This window comes from Patagioenas fasciata, chromosome 2 (assembly GCF_037038585.1).
Source record: "Patagioenas fasciata isolate bPatFas1 chromosome 2, bPatFas1.hap1, whole genome shotgun sequence".
Classification (NCBI taxonomy): Eukaryota; Metazoa; Chordata; class Aves; order Columbiformes; family Columbidae; genus Patagioenas; species Patagioenas fasciata.
Window position 1 is genome coordinate 59,783,924 of NC_092521.1, and position 20,524 is coordinate 59,804,447.

A 20,524-nucleotide genomic window follows, 5' to 3' on the forward strand; every position below is an offset into this window, starting at 1 on the left:
ATGGCAAAGGCCAAACAAAAGGAGCTCCTGAATGGAAGTGAACTAAAACAGAGCACAACTGGAATGGGTCTCTGTCTCCCTAGCTGGAAAACCTGGCTCTCCTTAAATATGAAGTATGATGCTAATCACATGGGATATTCTTATTGATCGATCTGGACAAGGTCTGCCCCATCTGTGTCCCTCTTCCTGGCTGCCTCACATCTGTGGGCAGAGAGCTCAGAAAGACGTTTGCTCAGACAACAACTAAGATAACAACAAACTCTTACATTCTGTTTGTTCCAACTCACAGACACTGGAAAGTTATTTGAAGAAAAACATTAACTATGTCCCAGGGTGTTATCCTCCTATTCTCAAACTTAATCCAAACAATGACCATACTAGCTACAAAAAAAAGAGAAAGGTTTGTAACTGCATGAAGAAAATTAACTCACTTTCAGTCAAACCTGCAGATCATGGAAACTAATCCTGTCACCTTGCAAGCTCTTCTCATAATGTAAATAAGAAATGCCTAAATGGTACTTTATTTATCCAATATATAACACCTTTGTACTTGTGAAGTTTCCATTGCGGAGTCAGCAGGACTGTTGGGAATATCTCTCTGTATTGAATTCTAAGTCTATGCAAGGCATGAAAACCATTGCTCAGTAGTAATCTAGAGTTTCAGATTTACAAATGGTAAATGGATTGAGTAATTTTTTGCATTTTTGGAGGGGAAAGCATGAGCAACTGGGATGAAACATCTTGTTTTCAAAGGATTCTGTCATGTCCTATGAAAGAAAGAAAGTTCCTAAATGTTTAGTGGTAGAATAGATGTAGCTTCATACCTGCCATCTAGGATATGGTTATATTCATACATCTTTCAGAATGAATAGGTGATTGTGCTTCCTAACTTGTGTGTGTGGCATAAAAAGTCAGATTTACTGTTTAATTTTGGCTGCTGAAATGGAATTGTCTTTTAACTTCAGTACAGTGTATACAAGAGAGTTGTATTGATTCCAGAGCAAAGAAGTAGTACTTTCATGGGAGGGAGGTTAAGAAGAGAATCAGTTTTTTTTTTTTCCTTATTTTTTTTTCTATTCCACTTTCTTTTTCCTCTTTGGTCTTCATGCTTAAAGAGAACAGTTTGGCAGTGAAGTAAGTGGCTTTGCACTGTAGCATTACATTTTCAGATTACTTTCAAACAAAGGATTCAATCTTAGGAAAAATTGATGAGCATTTTGTTTGAATACGGTAAGAAACTTTCCTTGTTAACATCAGTGTTGTGCTGCCTATTTGTTTGAGCAATAACACCAGTGATATCCTGAAGTCAATGAGAAATCTGCTGATGTCAATTAACTTTGGATCAGTTCCTAATTTAAACTGTAGTAACAAGTGATTAAAAACTGTACCAGATTATTCTTCAGGGACATCCGTAACTTCAAAATATCAAGTTAATATATTGTTGTAGGTATGATTCAGATAAAACAGAAGAGGTGTAATGTAAATTGTGCCGAAAACAGTAGTACTATTTCTACAGGCACTCACCAGCAGGCCCTTGAGCTATAGAAATAACCATTATGTAATTACTCATCTAGATCAACTGACTATATTTCAGGTTCATATTCTGAAAGAAGACCTCAGTGGAGGTAACGTTCTATACCATATTTATCTGGAGTCTAAGCAATATCATGCTTTAAAATGTAATTGAATAAAATCAGCTTCTGCACTTCTTGGATCCTGTTGAACTTTTGGTTCAGAAGAGAAAGTAAGCTTAAATACTGGTTTAATCTGTCCCTTTTAGCATAGGCTGTTGTTTAAAGAGAAAGCTCATTGAATCAGAACACGGCAACTTTTTGATATCTGGTATATAGTATGAATTACCTGCACTTAAATTAATGTTGATATAATAGTCTGGTATTCATCAAGAAACTTTCATGAAATCCTGATTTTCCTGAAAATTTAACATTATGTCCAAATAGACTTGCAAACTTTAATTAAGTATGTTGGTATGGATTGTTTTGCCTACAGGAAAGTAATGATTACAAATTCTGGTGTAGCTTCACACTATTTAGTATTCTAGTTATCTAAGATGTATTTGTTTTTAGAGATTTACAATTACAGCAAACATCCTATTCCCAGCACCACTTAACTAATAATTTGAAAAGTCAACAGTCCTCATCTGTAAGATAAGTGATCTTACATAGTTCCTGACAAATGTAGAGTGCTTTGACTATTGCTGTCGGGTTTGATGTATTGGTGGTATGATTCATTAGCAGTTACATTAAAAAATGTACTGTAAACTGAGATAATTTGACTTAGATTTTCTCTGCATATCAATTAGCATTCTTGCAATGTCTTTAATATTGTTAATTTAATAATTTCTGGTAATTTTGGTTGAACAATGTTCTGATACAATCTAGGAAGTTCTTGAGACTGATGGCAATTTGAACTTGCTTTGAGTGCTTCCAGTCATACTGATTACTGTTGATTTACTGTTTTGTTACAGATCTTTATTTATCCACACATTTGGCTCAATACAGCAATATAAAGTCAGATGAAAGGTTGGTTTAGAAAACAGTTGAAAACAGAGAGGTGTTGACCTTCTGTATGTCAAAAACCCCTTATTAAAAAAAAAAAAAAAAAAAAAAAAAGGAGAGAGATTACCCATTGCATTGTTTAGTTTAGTTTTCAGGTGATTTTCTGCATGTCTGCAGTCATCATCTTTTGAATCCTTGTATTTTTTTAAGTAAAGATTATAATCTTCCTTTTACAGTGTTTATTAGAATGGGTCATGGCTTATTCTAGTTCCTGAATTAGTTACTAATAATAACATTACCAAACACACAGCAATAGGTAACTACTTGAAGCAAAGTGAGGCAGGCTGTTATAGTCTGGACTGCAATTAAATTTGTGTGCTGTCTATCTGTAAAAATACAATTTAAAAAAATATTTTTCATATATTATGGATAAATTATCATTGTTCTGCAAGTTAAGACTAACAATTTGATCATACATCCTTTTGCATAGAATAATAACTTATATTTGCTTCAAATACAGTCTGTATGTATATTTCTACTCATAGGCATACAAATTAACAAACCTGTTCTTTATCTTGATGTTGGAAATGAATTGGATTAATCAGTCTCAGCCCTCTGAGGTGGTAGCCTGTGTTCCTTATTGTGGGAAGAAGTTTGTTGTATTTGGTTAGTGAAGGAAAAAAATCCAAAAAGCCACACCCTCCTCCCTTGCCCTCCCTTTGATAACAGCACTAGTAATAGACGTGGACAAATTTCAGATCATAAAAACTCTTAAACTGGGCAACTTCAGCTTGCCATTGTAATTATACCTAAATGAAAAGGGAAATAAGCAGAGTTTAATAAAAGGTTTCAAGTGTCATAAAAAAAGAGTTCTCAGCAGAGGCCTTTTATATCTTCTTTTGAAATATAAAGCAAAATGTATAGTATTGAACTTTTCAGAACCACTGTTGTGTTCTGTCATAATCCAATCAACTGCAAGAAAAGCATGCTACTGTTTATAAAACAAACAAACCCTTTTGGTGTGAATGTCAAGAACTCCAGTTTTCCCTTGCTCAGTAGTGAAATATAAACATTAACGTGTGATTTTTTTTTTCTTTTTTAATAAATTAATTTCAGGTACATTTCCTAGATTACTTTATGGTTGATTAATATAGAGATTTTTACTTGTTTAGTCCCTGCAGTAAAAATTGAACCTCTTCATGCATAGTAGCAAAAGCAGCTATGCACTTGTTAGCACACTGGAGCTCTGATTCTCCAGAGGAGTGATGGCTTGTCAGGTTTTGAGAGTTTTGGTTGATGTGTGTCCTTTCTAAATTTCAAGCAATATCCTCCAAGGGATTAGCTGAAATGTGAATTCATTTCTTGACTGAGATTAAAAAACACTTTAAATTCACCAAAGCCACTCTATAATGTTAATTTAGATTGGTCTTCATTGTAACTATAATTATTATGTTCAGCTTCAGGCAAAAAACGAAATTCAGTTTCAGAATTAAGTCATTATAATCCCATCTCAGGTATCACTTGCATGTAGAAATCTAGCAAATGGGCATTTTGTACAAGCCATTTTTATGTAAGGTCATGATTATCATGCTTATCTAGTATTTTGCTACACATAACAGAAAACTGATAATTTTAAGACCTTGCATTAAAAAGTATGTTACAAATAGATGTCCAGTACATCAGAAGGAGTTTAGATTCAGTGTCTTTTCTAATTGAGGGAAGTACTTGAATCTGAGGTTCTCCGTCATTAAAAATATAACCTTCATATAGAAGGTTACCTAGAGGATGAGAGAACGCTTAATAATGAAGCTAAGAGTATTTAGTTACTGAATTCTATTAGAAATGTTTTCTATTCATGCAGAAAAATAATTATTGTCTTGAATGAGTAATCTTTTCTGTCATGAGAACCAAGGCTTCAACTTTGGGTTCTGCAGTTAAGAATTACTCTGAGGGTCACTCTCTCCAGATCTGTACAAGATGGAATGAAAAGTGACTCATGAACAATTTCAAGAAACTGGGAAACCTTTAGAAGTGGCTAGTATGAAGAAGAAGTATCCTAGACTGTATCACAAGTAGAAAGTTAGTATTGGATAGCCTGAGGACCATAACAAATGGGGACGTTCTTAAGCCACGTGGTAAATTTGCAGAGTCAAGTTACTGATATCAACTAGTATAGCGTCCTTTTGGTGCAGCCAAGTAACGCCAATGTGACCTTTAATGTTGGTGTATTTTATAGCATGAGCATTGCATTTAAAATACAGCAAAGCCACAGGAAGTAGGAGAGCAATATATCTGAAGAGTATCTAAACTGCAAAATGCAGAGCAGGTGAGGTTGTGAGTGATGCTGACAGAAGTTCTGGAGGCATGGTTCTTTGTTCCAGTTTGAGCCAGAAGCTCAGGTTAGGGTTGAACAGAAGACAAAGCTAGAGGTGGTGTTGGAATGGGGCTGAAATCGAGTTCCCCAAGGAAAGTTAGGACAATCAAGGGATCTGAACAGTAAGGGCCTTTGTGGTGTGGGCCAGAGGTAGGGATCTTAATCACAGTCAGAGCTGGAAAATAAAATTATATTTGACCAAAAAAGAAAGCCTAGTAATGTTGGTGGAGGCAGAGTGAGGGAAAAAAATAGAGAATATTAAATGAAATGTGAACATTAATCAGTAATATGCCCTTGTGGCAAAGAATGTTACTGGTATCTCGGGCCACATTATGAGGAGCATTGCCAGCAGGTTTGAGGGAAGTGATCCTTCCCCTCTGCTCAGCACTAGGGAGGCCACACCTGGAGTACTGGGTCCAGTTCTGGGCAGAGTCCAGCAAGGGCCACTAAGATGACAAAGGGACCAGAGCACCTTTCATATGATGAAAGGCTGATGGAACTGTTTAGTCTGGTGAAGGCAAGGCTCCAGGGGGATCTTACAAATGTTTGTAAAGACTTGAAGGGACGTTGTACAGAAGATGGAGTCAGGCTTTTTTCAGTGGTGTTCAGTGACAGGATCAAAGACCATGGACACAAACGAAAACACAGAAGGTTCTCTCTGAACATCAAGAAACACTTTTATACTGTGAGACTGATGGAGCACTGACATAGGTTTCCCAGAGAAGTTGCTGAATCTCCCACACTGGAGATACTCAGATGCCTTCTGGATATGGACCTCAGCAACCAGCTCTGGATGGTGCTGCTTGAGCCAGGGGATTTGGACCAGATGACCACTGGAGCTCCCTTCCAACCTCAGCTGTTCTGTGATTCTAGAATGCTATTTACAGAATAAAAAAGAAAAGAGAAAATTGTGATTGGTAAAATATGCTCTACTTTTTCTTCAAGTAATAAAACCTTTCGGTGGCTCTACTGTTGCCCTTAATGCAACATAGGTATAAGGCTAACTGGTATGTCTGCATAAAATTATATATGTATATATAGGTTGGGCAAATATAAAATGAGAAGATACGAGTATTTTCTTCAAAAAACAATATACATTTTAAAGGAACAAATTACTTGATGGACAATTTATTATTGATAATTTAGTTTTAATTAATTTTATTCAGTAAGTAAATATGTCTTACTCATCAAGTTTATTTTATGGGAAAAATGAGGAAAAACTCAGGATGTTTCCCAGTATCTTAATAGATAGGACATTTGTAACTGAGAGATATTATTTAACCTGCTTTAAAAATGTAAAATATTATAGCAAATTCGTCAAAATGTAGGAGGAACAGAATATTCCATAGAGATTTTGTTTAATTTAGAAATATAGATTTTCATTTTTCTTGTGGGGGCATTCATTCTATCTAAGATGCAGAAAACCTCCCTCTGACAAGTCACATCAGCAGGTGGGTGTCCCTGTGTCCTGTAGCTGGGAGTCTCCTGTTGCTATTATTCACCTTTTCCTTCTAGTGATCTTAAGTGGCACAGGCTCACCCACCAGACAGACTTCTCATCAACCACAGGGGCAGTGAACCTATTCTGAAAGTACAAGTTATCTGGTGGGGCATGAACCTTCTTCTTAGTGTGAGAATTCACCACCTTCCACTATTCATTATGGGAATTTCTACTTTCCAGCTTCATATAGGCATAAGCTCTTCCTGCCCCTTCCTCTACAGTTGAAGGTCCAGGCTCTTGAATCTGCAAGGTCTCAGAGAAGTTCTGGTCCACGTTTCTCATCCTCTTTGATGCTGTGCAGTCTGGTGGCCTCTTCCCAAAGCTCTTTCACAAGGAAACACAGCCCCTTGACAACTGCACACCTTAGGCAGGCTTGGAGACCATGTGCCCAGCAAGAGGCTCAAGGGACTCCCTGCAGCCTGACACTTACAGAGCTGCATCCTCCTTCTGAAGCTCTGTCTGGGTCCAGGAGTCTGATAGCAAAGGAACAGATACTTCAGTGGCTCCTTATGTTGCAGCAGCATGCACCCACAATTTCTCAGAAGGTTCCCATGAGTCCCCCAACAATTCCTGACAAAGTTCCCAGATATTCAAGAGGAGATTGAAAACAGAATACTTCCAACTCCAACCTGGAGAGTGTACTCACAGTGATTATTTCACCTAGGTCACTTAGGAATTCAGTCAATATCAATATTGATGATAAAATTCAAGAACAGTTCTTACACCACTATTCTATTTTGAGGTATGCAAATATATGGACTGCTACCTTTTTGACTGCAAACAGGCATACAATATGAGAGCTCTCCAACCAGGAATGATGATAAAATATTGAAATATTTATACTGGCAAATATGAGACAAAACTGCACTGAGAATGACCACTGAGATGAGGCTGATATTGTGTTTTGTTTTGTAAGGTGAATGAAGATGGTCATGTTTAGTTTTTACTATTATCTATTATTGTCACTAATTAAATTTACATATAGATGATGCATTAGTCCTCGTAATAATCAAGTGTATATTTTAATATATATGTGTGACCAAGGAATCAGTTTTGTCTCTGTCTTCTCTCAGCTGAAACATGGTACACTTATAAAGAAAATGGCAGGTGTTCATCGGGATTGGTAATGTATGAAGTTTGTGTCTTGAACTATAGATTGCTGAGTCCTCTTCTGAAAGATAATAAAGTACATAGTTCATATTTCATGTGCATTAGTAACTTAGTTGATCAGGACACATGGACAAGTTTGATATATCACCTGACTATAAAACTGAATGAAGCATTTATGTATTTGTTCTCTTTAAACCATGGGTAAAAGTCCTTCAGTTTCCAAGACAGCCTACAAATGGTTTGCCATTTGGCTTATATCTCAACAGAACTGTTTTCTTATATAAGACTTCAGTCTTCAGTATTCTTATCTGGAAAAATTCTTTAATGTTATGCAACTGTAAGAAAGCGTGTCATCATCCTTTTTCCCCGGATACACTAACTAAAATAAAGGACAGGAGATGTGCATTTTTTCCACACAGTGTGAATGTTAATTTCAGCATCTTTTATCTACAGATAGTGCTTTTTTTTGTCTTTTTTTTTTTTTTTTTAAATGTATGTGGCTGTTGCACATCCCCCTGACATATGGAGCCTTCAAAAGGGCAGCTGATGGCTCCTTAGCAACTTTTGTGCTCCATTGTGCCTGTCCCAACATCCACATCTAGGGTGGCACGGAGGTGCTGACAGCCACATCCTCCCCTACTCTGGGGCAGGGTGACTTCACCTCCACCCAGCCGGGGGGGGCAGGAGGGATGGGACTCTCAGTCGATTGACAGGGTCCTCAACAGAGAAGATGCCTAGAGAAGCTGAGAAGCTTCTGGACCATGTTGTAATGCCCACAACCAGATCTGACCAGGCTATAAAATGCAGTCCCTGCCAAAGACCCCCTTTGAATGGTCTTCTCGGAGCAGCAGGTCTGTGAACTGGAGCCCTCCCCTTAGACTGCAACACTGTTTTAGGAGATTTCCCGGGATTGAGAATGCCTCATCCCCTCTTTTGGGTGAGTGGTTATTTACTGGATACATCCTTGAATGAGTCCTTACTCAATCCAGGCAAGTGTGAGCTCTCACCTACACGGGCAAGTGATTATTTCTTGTGGCTACTCTGGAGTGAGAGGCCTCTGGTTTTGTTTCTTGTGAGTATATGTGTGCACATTGTGGATCCTCATTATTCTCATGTTGCTGTACCCCAATAATTTCCTCAGCTGATATCCGAACCTGTATTGTATGTTGTCGGAGTGCCAAATAATTGTATAAACACTGTTTCTAGCCGGTTTATTAGCTACACTTTTCCGGCTAGAATAAAGTCTGTTTTGGAACTTGTTGTCTGCCTGGAATTGACTTTTGGAGTGCCTCCGTGACAATATATGAGGAAGTAAACAAAACAAAAAAGTCAAATGGGAACCTTTGTTGTTTTGTGGTCTTTCATTTGTTTGTTTTTCATTTAGTTTGTTTAATTTAATTAAATCTCCTTTTGATAACACTTTGTCTTCCGTAAAGCTGATTTTGATGTTAATGTAGGGGTAGGTACACAGGTGCTTTGTACTTTGTTACTCTGTAGCTTCTGATTATGTACACTAATGAACTGTAAGCAGCACTTCATAAAGCTTACTTATTTCAGAAAAAAGTATATTGATATTACATTTGAAAAATGTCTTCTGTTCTTCCCACACTTTTACATGCTGATCATCAGCTACTAGAGAAAGACTGAAGAGATACAATCAGAATTACAAGGTTCCTGAATCCTTGCGGCAGAATTTATTTATTTGTTTGTTTATTGCTATAAAGGACTTCAGGATAGTATAGTATACTTCAGGATACTATCTTTCAGACTCTTATGAATAAGGATGTAGAATTAAGGACCACAGCTTTATGTGGCTACTGTGTCCTGAAGAGACTGTAGATGCTTTTCTGTGGATCTAGTTTTGTTAAGGCTCATTGGGTTTAGCTGCAAAATGAAATACACTTGTACAAAGGCTCTTACTCAGTAACTGTAATTACTTTAGCACTGCAGTGTATCGCCTATGTAAGATGTGTTTTCAGTTTCTGATAGGAGACCTTTCAGTCGATCTGGTTACTACCAATTTTTGGGCACTGGCAAATATTGTTATTGTAGAGCTTTTTTCAGCCTGCAGATAGTAGAGATACAGGCTTCTCCTACAGGTGTAAGTAAGGCAGATTTTTTTTTTTTTTTTTTCTTTTAATTTCATTTGGTAGACCTAGATTTCAGAAGGAAACCAACTGGTTCCCTCCAGTTTTAAATCCAAACTCTAATTATAACTTAATTGACAGGTTTTCTGTTCTTCTCCATCAATTGTAAAATATATTTTGGGGGCCAGTGAGGATACAGTATTTAAAATTCATTTAATGTTGTACTGAATCAGGGGGAACCTGGGATAATAAGGCTCTCAGGGTTGGAGAGGTCATGTAATTATGTAAATATGAAAACAGACATTTAATAGGAGAAGTGACAGCTAAAATAGTCACAAGATTTATCAGAAAAAAAAATAATAATACTTTTATTTGTTTTAAGTATTCATTCAAACATACATGCTTTTCTGGCAAACCTAGAATAATGTCTACTTGTCAATATTGTCCTTACATCTTACAGCTATCAGATATTTTATCTATAGCATCTGTTCATATATCTTTATTCTAACAGTCCTTCCTAGTTCTATCTGGTTTCTTAGAAATTTTTTGTAATAGCTTGTTATTAATGTATGAAAATGTGAAATAAGTAAGTAGTACTGTACAACTTGGTAGATGCTGACAGTTTGCATATTCCTCTAGTCTCAGTCTCTTTATGAATTCTGATTATGGTGAAGTCAGCTTGCATACAACAAGAAGCTTTCAGTATTTGTTTAGTCGTCTTCCTTATTTTTTTCCACATGAAATCTGTAAATAACTCTTGTGTTTAGAATAAGATACAACATAAAAACACTTCATAATTTGACCATAAAAATGAGTGCATAATGTGTTGGTATTTTTGTTACTGATCTCAAAGTTTAGACAGGCAAAAGTAGTTACTTTGAGGCTTTTAATTTTCAGATAATTGCTGAAAGTAGAACTTTGGACAGACATGGATAATTCCCTCTGATACTCATTGGCATAAAAACTTTTTGCCTTGAATGCATAGTAGATTCTTCTGAACATGTGATCAAGGACAAATTTCCATACCTCATTCCCAGCATTTTCCTTTTCTTAAACCTGTTTTTGCCTCTCTGCATATATTACTTGTGATTGTTGTAAAGTTCCAGCATTCGACTTTTTTATCAATCTATGGACAACTTATATTCCTGCATAAAACCCCTTGTGATAAGTTACTCATAGACATAAAAGAGTTTTCTCTGTGAGCAGGTGGGAAAGAGGAAAACAAATTCCAGTAAATTAGCAGCTTTTAATGTCAACATAGTGTAATGATATCAGCTTGCAGCAGACTTAAACATTTGAGTAGTACCAGAAGGAAGAAATATTTGATTACTAAACATACTAGTACTCAGATGCATGCATCATTATAAGCATTCATTAAAAAGTGCAATTTGTTGCGGGGTTGGTGTCTCAAGATATCGTCAGGCATAGTAACATTTATCATGATTTCAGTATAGTTTCTGATGGACTAAATGGTGTTCTTCGCAGACTTGCTCACAATAAGAAAAAAAACAGAGTAAATTTGGTTTTCCCTTTATTGAATATTGAAGTACTTGTCAGATAAAAAGTTCGCCAACATTTGTCTTCCCTTTTCTGTGGAAGGGCTGCTATGGATCTGGTAGTCTTTGATTACTTCTTTTAGATGAAAGAGAATTCTACAAACAGTCACATACATTGTAAATAATCATTGCAAAAGTGCCTAGTGTCACACATGGTGAGTAATAGTTTTGCTTGCCAGCAATACTGGTCTTGGAAGCAGGCAAGCTGATGGGTTTCCTTTCAGACCCAGGAGCTTTTGTAGTTGTCACCAAGCTCTTATAGACTTCTAGCAGTCAGAATCTCAAAACAAATAAACTAAATAACCCACTCATCCTATTCCCCCACTGTCTCCCCCAACAAAATATCTTTAACAGTTTGATGCTGTTTCTTTTAGACCCTTGATAAAAGAGCTTCATACCTAGTATTATGTGACACATTGTAATGTTGTTTCACAATGCACTCTTAATGAAGAAATATGATGCTTCTGCTTGATGGTAGACTCCTCTGGCAGAGCTTGTTTTTTTAATTCATTTGAATCAATCTATCTAGGTATCATATTCAAGGAAATTGCACTTTTACCATTCCTTCTAGCACCTGCAATGAATTCAATATTTTAGAAGGTGATGACATCTCATAACAAAGAGAAGTACCACTGTGAAACTGCAGATTCTCCATCCTCACATTTCTTGTCAATGTGCAAGGACTTGGAAGATGGCTGACAAAACTGCACACCTGTTGAGTTCTTGGATCTGGCTTTGAAAAGGTCATTGGATATTACTTTTTTAAGATATAGTATTCCTGTCTGAGTTACAGAAAAGAAACATTTGCTTTGGAAACAAAGAGCTTTCTTGTGCTGAGTTTTGTAAGTAATGGTAGAGACAAGATAAGTAAGAGTCAAATTCACTACTCTCTTTATGAAGCTATATCATTATTTCAACAAGCTTTCTTTTTTTAGAGAGTGATGTGATCCCTAATTCATAATCAACCTGTGACTCACTTAATTTTGAGTTCAGTCGGTCTCTTGCTTCAAGTTTGTAGAATAATTTGTAGCGTAGATGAGTGGAAATGACCTCCAAACACAACATAGTGAAGACATGAGAAATCTTGAAAATGTGTATTCATTCATCCTGCTTTAAAACCCAAAAAAGCTCTGTGCAGTCATTACAGGCACAAAAAAGCATATTGATTTTGAATTTTCATTTTTCATTTGTGTAAGGTGATACAGATGTTTTACATATATTTGAGTGAGACTGCCAGAGTTTCTTTTTCATTATTTAAACAAGAATTCTTGCCTCTCTGGGTCAGAAGTCTGTAGGCCATATCTGGCTTGTCTGCAGCTTATTAGTGTGAAGACAAATAGCGTCAGAAGTTTATGTTCTAATGTGGTTCAGTACAGTTTGGATTGTAAATACATAAGTTAAACTTTTCTGTTTTCAGGCAGTTCTGCTGCAGAAAAGACCTTGTATGTAATGTGAAGTATCTTGTATGGACAACTTTTATTTAAGATGTTTGGAGATTTTTTCTCTGAAAGAGTTGTTTGAAAGTGCCAGCTTTGTAAAAGAAAAAAACTTTTGCAGAGAAAATTTCTGGTTGAATTGACATGTTTTGTTTATGTTATCGTTGCCTGTCAGATCAAATCAAAACCACAGCTTTTCACTATAATGCTTGTCTTCTGTCTGGAGATCATAACTCTCTAAGTACACTTTCCTACCTTTTCTGAAGTTGTATAGGAAGCTAACAAAACATTGCTCTGAAAGCAAAAAAAAAAAATTGCTGCTTTCTTAATCTCCTTTGCTCCTGAGAGATGTGTGGAAAATTTTGTTTTCCATTTGAAATCATATTAACTGTTATGTCTGTTCTTCCTTGTCCTTTTTTTTGCTGCCATTACTGCCATTAAAAATGGATGGGCAGCTTAATTGATATCCTCCATCCTACTTCATCTTCCTTTTACTGAAGGGAAGGAGAAAAATCTTGTTTCAATAAAACTTTTTGAGCCTTAACCACTGCTTTGTTGTCTTAAACTGAACTACAGCATTAAGATTTTCCAGCTAATCAACTGTACCAGGAGGAGTACCTTTTACTGTGTCTGTTTTTCTCAGAGCCTCTGTATTTTATATTAGTCATAAAACGGTGTAAGTTAGCTCTAAGATGCAATTATCCAGTTTCAAAAGGTCAGTACACTACACTTCATTTCCACCATTCACCTTAGTAATTATCCACTTCACTGACAGTACCTTGACCTTGCTCTGTGCCTCCACCATTATTCTGGTCTTTCTATTGAAAAGTAAAATTTATCGCGAGTTTCTGGAGAGAAAATATTCACATTTGAAGGAAAAATGAAACATCCTGAGATTCTTTCGCGTGTGACAAGAAGTTGAAAATTGTTTCTTAGGCTTTCAGTCCCTTTATAAATCAGAATCTATAGTTCCATCAGGGACCATCTAAAACATTTTTGTATATGCATATCTGTCGAGGGTTAAGATTGCGGGGTGACAATCAAACCCTGGCAGATGTATTGTTAACTTCCTCTCCTCCCCACTTCCCCCTTTTGCCCCTCCCTCTCCCCGCTTCTCACTAAGGACAGGCGATCGAGAGAGAAAGAAGGATGAGAGAAAGATGTTTTACTAATGCTACTAATAAGAATAGAGAAAATAATACAAAATATACAAAACCAATCTTGAAAGTCTCAGCAACTGCAGAGCCAGCACCCAAAGTCCTGGATTAGACTCTGCAGCCAACCGGAGCTGGATTCAGTCTCTCACTAGGCCTCAGTTTGCAGGGACGACCAGCAAGGTCCTCTCCTAATGCCAGCCATGAGGAAAAAAGAAAGGGAAAAGGGATGAGATCCTCATGATCTCCCACTTTTATATGAAGTATTCACGTGAATGGAATGTTATACACCGTTGGTCAGTTTCTTGGTCACCAGTTTCTCATTGCCCCTCTTGTGAGATGTCCATCCGTGCTTATCAATAAGTTTGCATTCCATTGCTAGGTTTACCAGAACATGTATCTGGTTCTCCAGGAAAATGCAGCTAATACGAAGGCTTTAGCTGACAGGCAAATTCACTAAAAGAGAAACTTGTTTTTTAACAAAACCAGGACAATATCACAATGTATATTTTACATGGGGAAAAAAAACCCTGAAATTCTTTTCACTGTAGATGTGAGATAGGTAACATTTGCATTTTTAACTGAAGTTGCAGTAATAAATTTCAAAATTAAATATAAGAATTACTGTTCCTGTGAAATACTTTAGTGTGAAAAGTGAAAGTAGACAGAAGACTTTAACAGATTAATTTAAAGGATGTATTTTTTTTTTCATGTAATGAAGGGGAAGATTAGAAAAAATGCCAGGTTCCCTTAAAAGAAACAGAGGAACATGTCTATGTGTATACACATACATGTATGTGTTTTATACAAATATATGTACCTACAAAATTTATTTTGGTCCATTCAAAACAGCTAACACGCTTTGAATGTTTGCCTTGTGTTGCATTTTCAATATAATATCATCTTTCTTATAGAGAAAAGCTCCTCTAGCTGTTTTCCTCATCTTGCTGTACTAGATCTCACAACGCTTGTTTTCTCTGGCTGTGTAGTGGAAAGGAAAATGGATCTGTACAAGTTACAGTACAATGGATGAGGTGGTTTTCAGCCTTTTGAAACTGCATAGCATGTAGTAGATCAAAAGATCCCAAGGGTCATTCAAACTGAGTGATGGGGAATGCGTCCCTCACAGAGCAGCTCTAGTTGTAGAGTTATGAAATGCTCTACAGACCCCATCAGTATATGTAACTACTCTTGTTGGGGGGAGGGGGCGTTGTTGTTGTTGTTGTTTTGTTGTTGGTTGGTTGGTTGTTTTTCTTATCTTTGTTGTTGTTGTTGTTTTAATTGAAGACTTTACTTTCCCTAAAGGTGGGGAGGGCATAACTGGAAAATAAGGTTGGTGAGATTTTCAATTGAAAAAGAAACTACACTCCAAATCTTGTTTCTAGAGAAAAACAGATTCCCAAAGCTTTTTGTTTTGGTTTGGTTTTTTTTTGCTTTATTTTAGTGAGAGGAATAACTTCTCAAATATCTGACTGTAAAGGTTTAATTGCAGGGTGACAATAAACCGTAGCAGATGCTTTGTTAACCCCCTCCCTTTCCCCCCCAGGCCCTCGGCCCCCTTCTTCACTAAGTAAGGGCAATAGGAGGGCAAAGAGAGGCAAAAAGAGAGAGGACTTGCAAATTAGAAAGAATTAAAAATGTTTTACTAGTGCTACTAATAAAATAGAGAAAATAATACAAAATATACTAAACCAATGTAGAAATTCCTGGCAGCTCAGAACTGCTCCAGCACCAGCAGGGCAGGCACCCGGAAGTCCTGGGTTGGACCCTGCAGCAAACTGGGACTGTATTTGAGGATGCAAGGTCAGTCACTAGGCCTCAGATTTGCAGGGATGGCAGGCAGGGTGCCTCCCAGATGTCGGCCATAGTCAGAGAAGGGAAAAAAGGGATGAGACCCTCATGTTCTCCCACTTTTATACGAAGTATCCCGTGAATGGGATGAAATACTGAGTTGTTCAGTTTTAGTCACCTGTTCAGCTTGGTCCTCTTGCCCCTCTCACTTATGGGACATGCATCCTTATCAGTGACCTTGCATTCCATTGCTATGTCTACCAAAACATGTATCCAACTTCAGAAAAGCGCAGTTACTAAGAAGGGCTTAACTGAAGGAAAAATTCACTAAAAGATAAACTTGTCTTGTTTTTAACAAAACCAGGACGCTGACTTAACAGCTAACATGGTCTTTAGTCATTGCATTTAATCTTTTCTGGAAGCTGAAGCACCCAGTTACAAAAGATCCTTCTTACAGTATTTCAAAAAGGCCTAAGCAGACTTAGTTGCATTCTGAAAGAACATAACCCTGCAATATTTTTAGCACAAAATTACATTAAAGAGAACATAAAATATTTAATTTTGCTTGTTCTTCCTAAGCTCACTTCAGATATTATTTTTGCTTTGCTTTAATTTCCTTACTCATTTTGTGACAGCTGCATGAATGACAGAGAAGCAACTTCCCAAAGTGTTTAAGTTTGTGTGTTTTATTGGAATGTACCTCCACCTTTGATTAGAAAAACAGTATTGTGATTCTTGAATGGGACATTACTATGGTGAATATCTGTAGTTCATCTTTGAAGTAAGGTGAACAGCAAGAGAACGTAACATTATAACTTCTGACTCACTGTAAATAAATAAATTATTTTGCATGAGGAATGCTGCTTTCTTTTTTTATGGATTCAAATGCACAACTACAAGCTGTAATAGTACTTTACGCTCACAAGTTTTCTGAGGCCTTTGTAGTGAACATACTGTTGCTTCTATATGAACAATCAGTAAACCATTAAGTTCCCAATTAAATTAAGAGAGTGAAACTAATTCATGGAAGAAGTAGCTGAACTTACATAGGAAATATTTCTCACACCTGATGAATGCAGTACCCATAGTACTTGGAGAGTTAGTAGGTGCTTAAATAGTTTTGAAAATATGATTGAGTAAAAAATTATTAGTATCCTGCTTAAAGGTTGTAATGACTTGATTAGATTATCTACTAACATAGAACATAAAAATTAACAAAAAATAGTGTAAAATATTGTTCAACTCTCAATGAAAATAAATGTGTGCATCCTTCTTTAATTTATGAAGATTAATTAACAAATATGTTACCAACAAAGAATTATTCAATTATTTTCAGTTATTTTCATACTTAAAAAATATTCTTTATGGCCCTTTTAATAGCAATATTTCAGTTTTCCACTAAATTAATTAAAATTTATAATATGAGACATAATTTTGATTCAAGATAAAATATGTTTAAAAGTTCACAGACAAAGATGAGACTAGTCAGTTCAGGAACATCTGTGTTCCTCAGAAAACAATAGGCGTATCAAAGCTGTTTCTTGCGATCTGTATTACACTCGTGTGAACCTCTCTTGTTCATTTTAAGTGCAAAGATTTGCAACATATAATAGCTCTGTCAAGGTTGGGGTCTGGAATATTCAAATTAAAAGCAACCCTGAAGCAAAGAAAGACTTCTCTCTCCTGAGTCTTCTTCCAGCTCTTTACAACAGCTGATATCAGCCAACTGGCCTTGGGTGCTGCCAGCTGGACTCTGGAAGCTGGAAGGGCCCTGGCAGGGATTTTGGGGTGTGGGTAGCATTAGGAATGCATTGCACAGATGTGGGAGACAAATTGTGTCTACTGAAGAGAAAGCTGATCTTTTTAGCTGGGAGTGACAAAATTACCCATGACAACTTTATGAAGTTGGTGTTCTGACTTGAAATTTGAAAGTTGGGATCTGGTACTACACTTTTTGGTTTTTTTTGCACATTGATGAAAGAGGCAAAAGGGAACAAATACTTCCTATGAAAGCATTATATGGAAAGTGTTATTTGGATTAAGCATAAGGTATAGTTTGGGAGGACTCCAATGAACAAGAAAGCAACACTGATTACGCTGATTATTAACACTGTGAAAATTAGTATTTCAGAGAATGAGTTATAGGACTTCACTGAGCAATGATTTATAATAAAATAAATTATACTAAAGTTGTCTACTCATGATTTTGTACAAGTCAGTATTTTTAATATAAAGTTATTTAAGTACTTGGTGTATTAAACATTTAAATTTATCGTTATTTGAGCTTGTAGACATCTTGGGTGCAACGAATTGAAAATTTACAGACACAGAGGTAAGTAAATCTATCTTTGACATCAGATCTTTTTTGGTAGTCATCTTGTGCTTAATTACCTGACTGAAATTTAACCTTGGATGGCTTTGTGTTTTCTCTCCACTTGAAGTCTGACAAAAATGAATTGGTATTGATTAGTGTCATCACTCTGAAAAAGTGAACTTTCAGGCTTAGAATTTGAGTCATGGCTTGCTTTACAAGAACATAGGGCTTTTTCATGTTCCAGAACTTTCATGGGTACTTGTAAGACATTATACCTGCATATTAATTTAGAAAAATAAGTATTTTTTGTCATGGTAGTCCAGCAGATGGTATTTGAACAACTGTAAATCTGCACAATTTGGAAGGATGGAGGGGAAAGAAAAAAATATTTGGTTCTAAATAGAGCTATGTGATCCCTTTGTTTCCAGTTATTACACAGAAATTCAGTGGGCAGAGTTTAAAGATCTCGATAGGAACAAGTGAGCATCTAGCATTGTCTTGTGCACTGGTGTTAATATCTTGTATTCTATCATCTCCAGAGAGTACAACATGACAAAAAAACAAAAAACAAAAAAACAAAAAATAAGGTTACAAAAGTATTCTTCCCTGATGCCCTGTTTAATCTCAGTACAGATATTTATCACATTCTAAGGAATTTAGCTTGGTAAATAACCACTAAAGACTGTGAGGTACCATGAATATAAAATACATGTTTTATTTTACCCAGATGTACAACCCCCAAAGCTAGTAGTTTTGTAGTGTGAAGTATTTTCATATAAGAACAAGTCCATAATGAAAAGGCAACTGCTGAATAGCATAATTGTTTAAAAAGTTTAAATTGGCTTCCAGTTAGTCTGCCAATATGATACAGAGTATGAAATAAATATATTCCTTTCTTTCTTACTTGCTAGTTTGCCTAATCTTAGATCAAAGGCCCATTTCGGTTTTAAGAACTGTTTGAGAGTTCTTTCTAAATAGTGCCCTTCAACAGTATCATGATGTTAAGACTGGCCAAGGTTTTAGGAGTGCTGTTGGAGTGGATGGGACAGTTGTTAATTTTTTGTTCTTGTTGTTTCCTTTTTAAGGAGAGCAAATAATCCATGATGACAAGAGATCCATGATGAGAAATTGTCTTTTGTTGGTAGAATAAAGTGTCTTTAAACATAATCCATTCAGTTTTTACCTCTTTGACAACTGACTGTTTAAGTGAAGTAGTTGGTACTCATCCTCTGTATTCAGAATCATAGAATCATAGAATATCCCAAGCTGGAAAGTACTCATAAGGATCATCAGGTCCAACTCCCTGCCCCTTGCAGGACTTCTTAAAGCTAAACCATATGACTAAGAGCCTTGCCCAGACACTTCTTGAACTCTAATAGGCTTTGTGCTGTGACTACTTCCCTGGGGAGCCTGGTCCAGTGACCACCTTTCTTTTGGGGAATCCTTTAGTTTATCATATGTAGAACACTACCTAGAGAAATATCTAAAAAAAATATCATTTTTGGTAAAAAATCACTTGTATTCTCCATTGAATATGTTTTTTGTCCTTACAAGAGAAACCCAAAAAACATTTCTACTTTTTCTCTGAAATTCTGAATGAGCCTCTTCAACTTTCTAGCTGTTTTTATTTGCTCAGAAATAACATATAAACAGACAAGTTTACTATTTCATTTGACACTGTTACAATTCACAAGGTCTGAATTATGTTTCTGTGATCCTGTAATACCTCATTCGCTTTGCTTCGTGTTCAGTAGCTTTTAATTGCCAGAAATTGATTTTAAAATAAAAGTAACCAATATCTGAAAAAGTACACCTCTCTGGCTCTTTGTAAACAATTGTTGGCACAGATAAACCTGTTTTTTCAGTCAAGGAGTGCCTTGCACTATTGTCAGTCTCTACTTTTATCAAATAATTGATTTTAGTTCTCACAGAACTGAAAATTGTAAAGTTCTTAAAATTTTTACTTCTGTGTATTAACATTTTTCTTCTCGTTTTCATCTCAGTTGAGATTTTTTTTTCAGTTTTTAATCAGTTTTTAATCTTTCTTAATCTCTTCTAATCTTTGCACAAGCACCAGTTATTAATAACTTGTTAATAGTAAGTACTTGTCAATAATAATTTTCTGATAAATACCTGTTCATGCCTGTTTTGTGCTATAAAAATAAATCCATTTTACTGATTTTCCTTTTGAAATCTGAGGAATATTTCATACATTCTTGACAGAACATCCTCTGTCTAATTGTCTCTGAACAGTAAATAAAAACAGTTGGCAGACAACTGTTTTGTATGACTTTGTAGCGTGTCTTTTTGTTGATATATTTAATCGTCCTATGCGTGGATTAGATAAATTAATTCCTAAATTAAGGTTACATCATTGGCCATAAAAAAGAATATTTGCCTAAAGACTATTATTGTTACCTCAAGAAAGACAGTAATGTGAAAACTTGAAAATCCTTCCTCTGGTTGCTACGATAGCAGTTTCTAGTACTGAAGACATACTTTAGAATTTCTTCAGTTTAGTGAATATTCATTATAGTCCTTCAAAAGTGCAAACAGACTATAACTAAAAAAGTTCTGATTTTTTACCTTTTGAGGAATAAAATGTGAACTTTGCCACTGTTAGACCAAAATCAGTCTCAATGTTATTTAAAACAATATATTTTATGATTTTTTAGTACCATTGGTC

At 36.0% G+C, this 20,524-nt stretch overlaps 1 protein-coding gene across 8 annotated transcripts in view; it reads left to right on the forward strand.

The window, feature by feature from the left end:
* Positions 1-20,524, forward strand: part of CCDC102B (coiled-coil domain containing 102B) — a 161,437-nt gene that overhangs the window by 36,199 nt on the left and 104,714 nt on the right. The window contains exon 6 of one of the 8 annotated variants that reach the window (XM_071804284.1): positions 11,715-13,726. The exons of the other annotated variants lie outside the window; for them this stretch is intronic. Within the exon in view, the coding sequence (XP_071660385.1) occupies positions 11,715-11,726 (12 nt within the window). The 3' untranslated portion in view covers positions 11,727-13,726. Of the gene's footprint in view, positions 1-11,714; positions 13,727-20,524 lie in introns of those variants that run through there. 8 annotated transcript variants of the gene reach the window in all.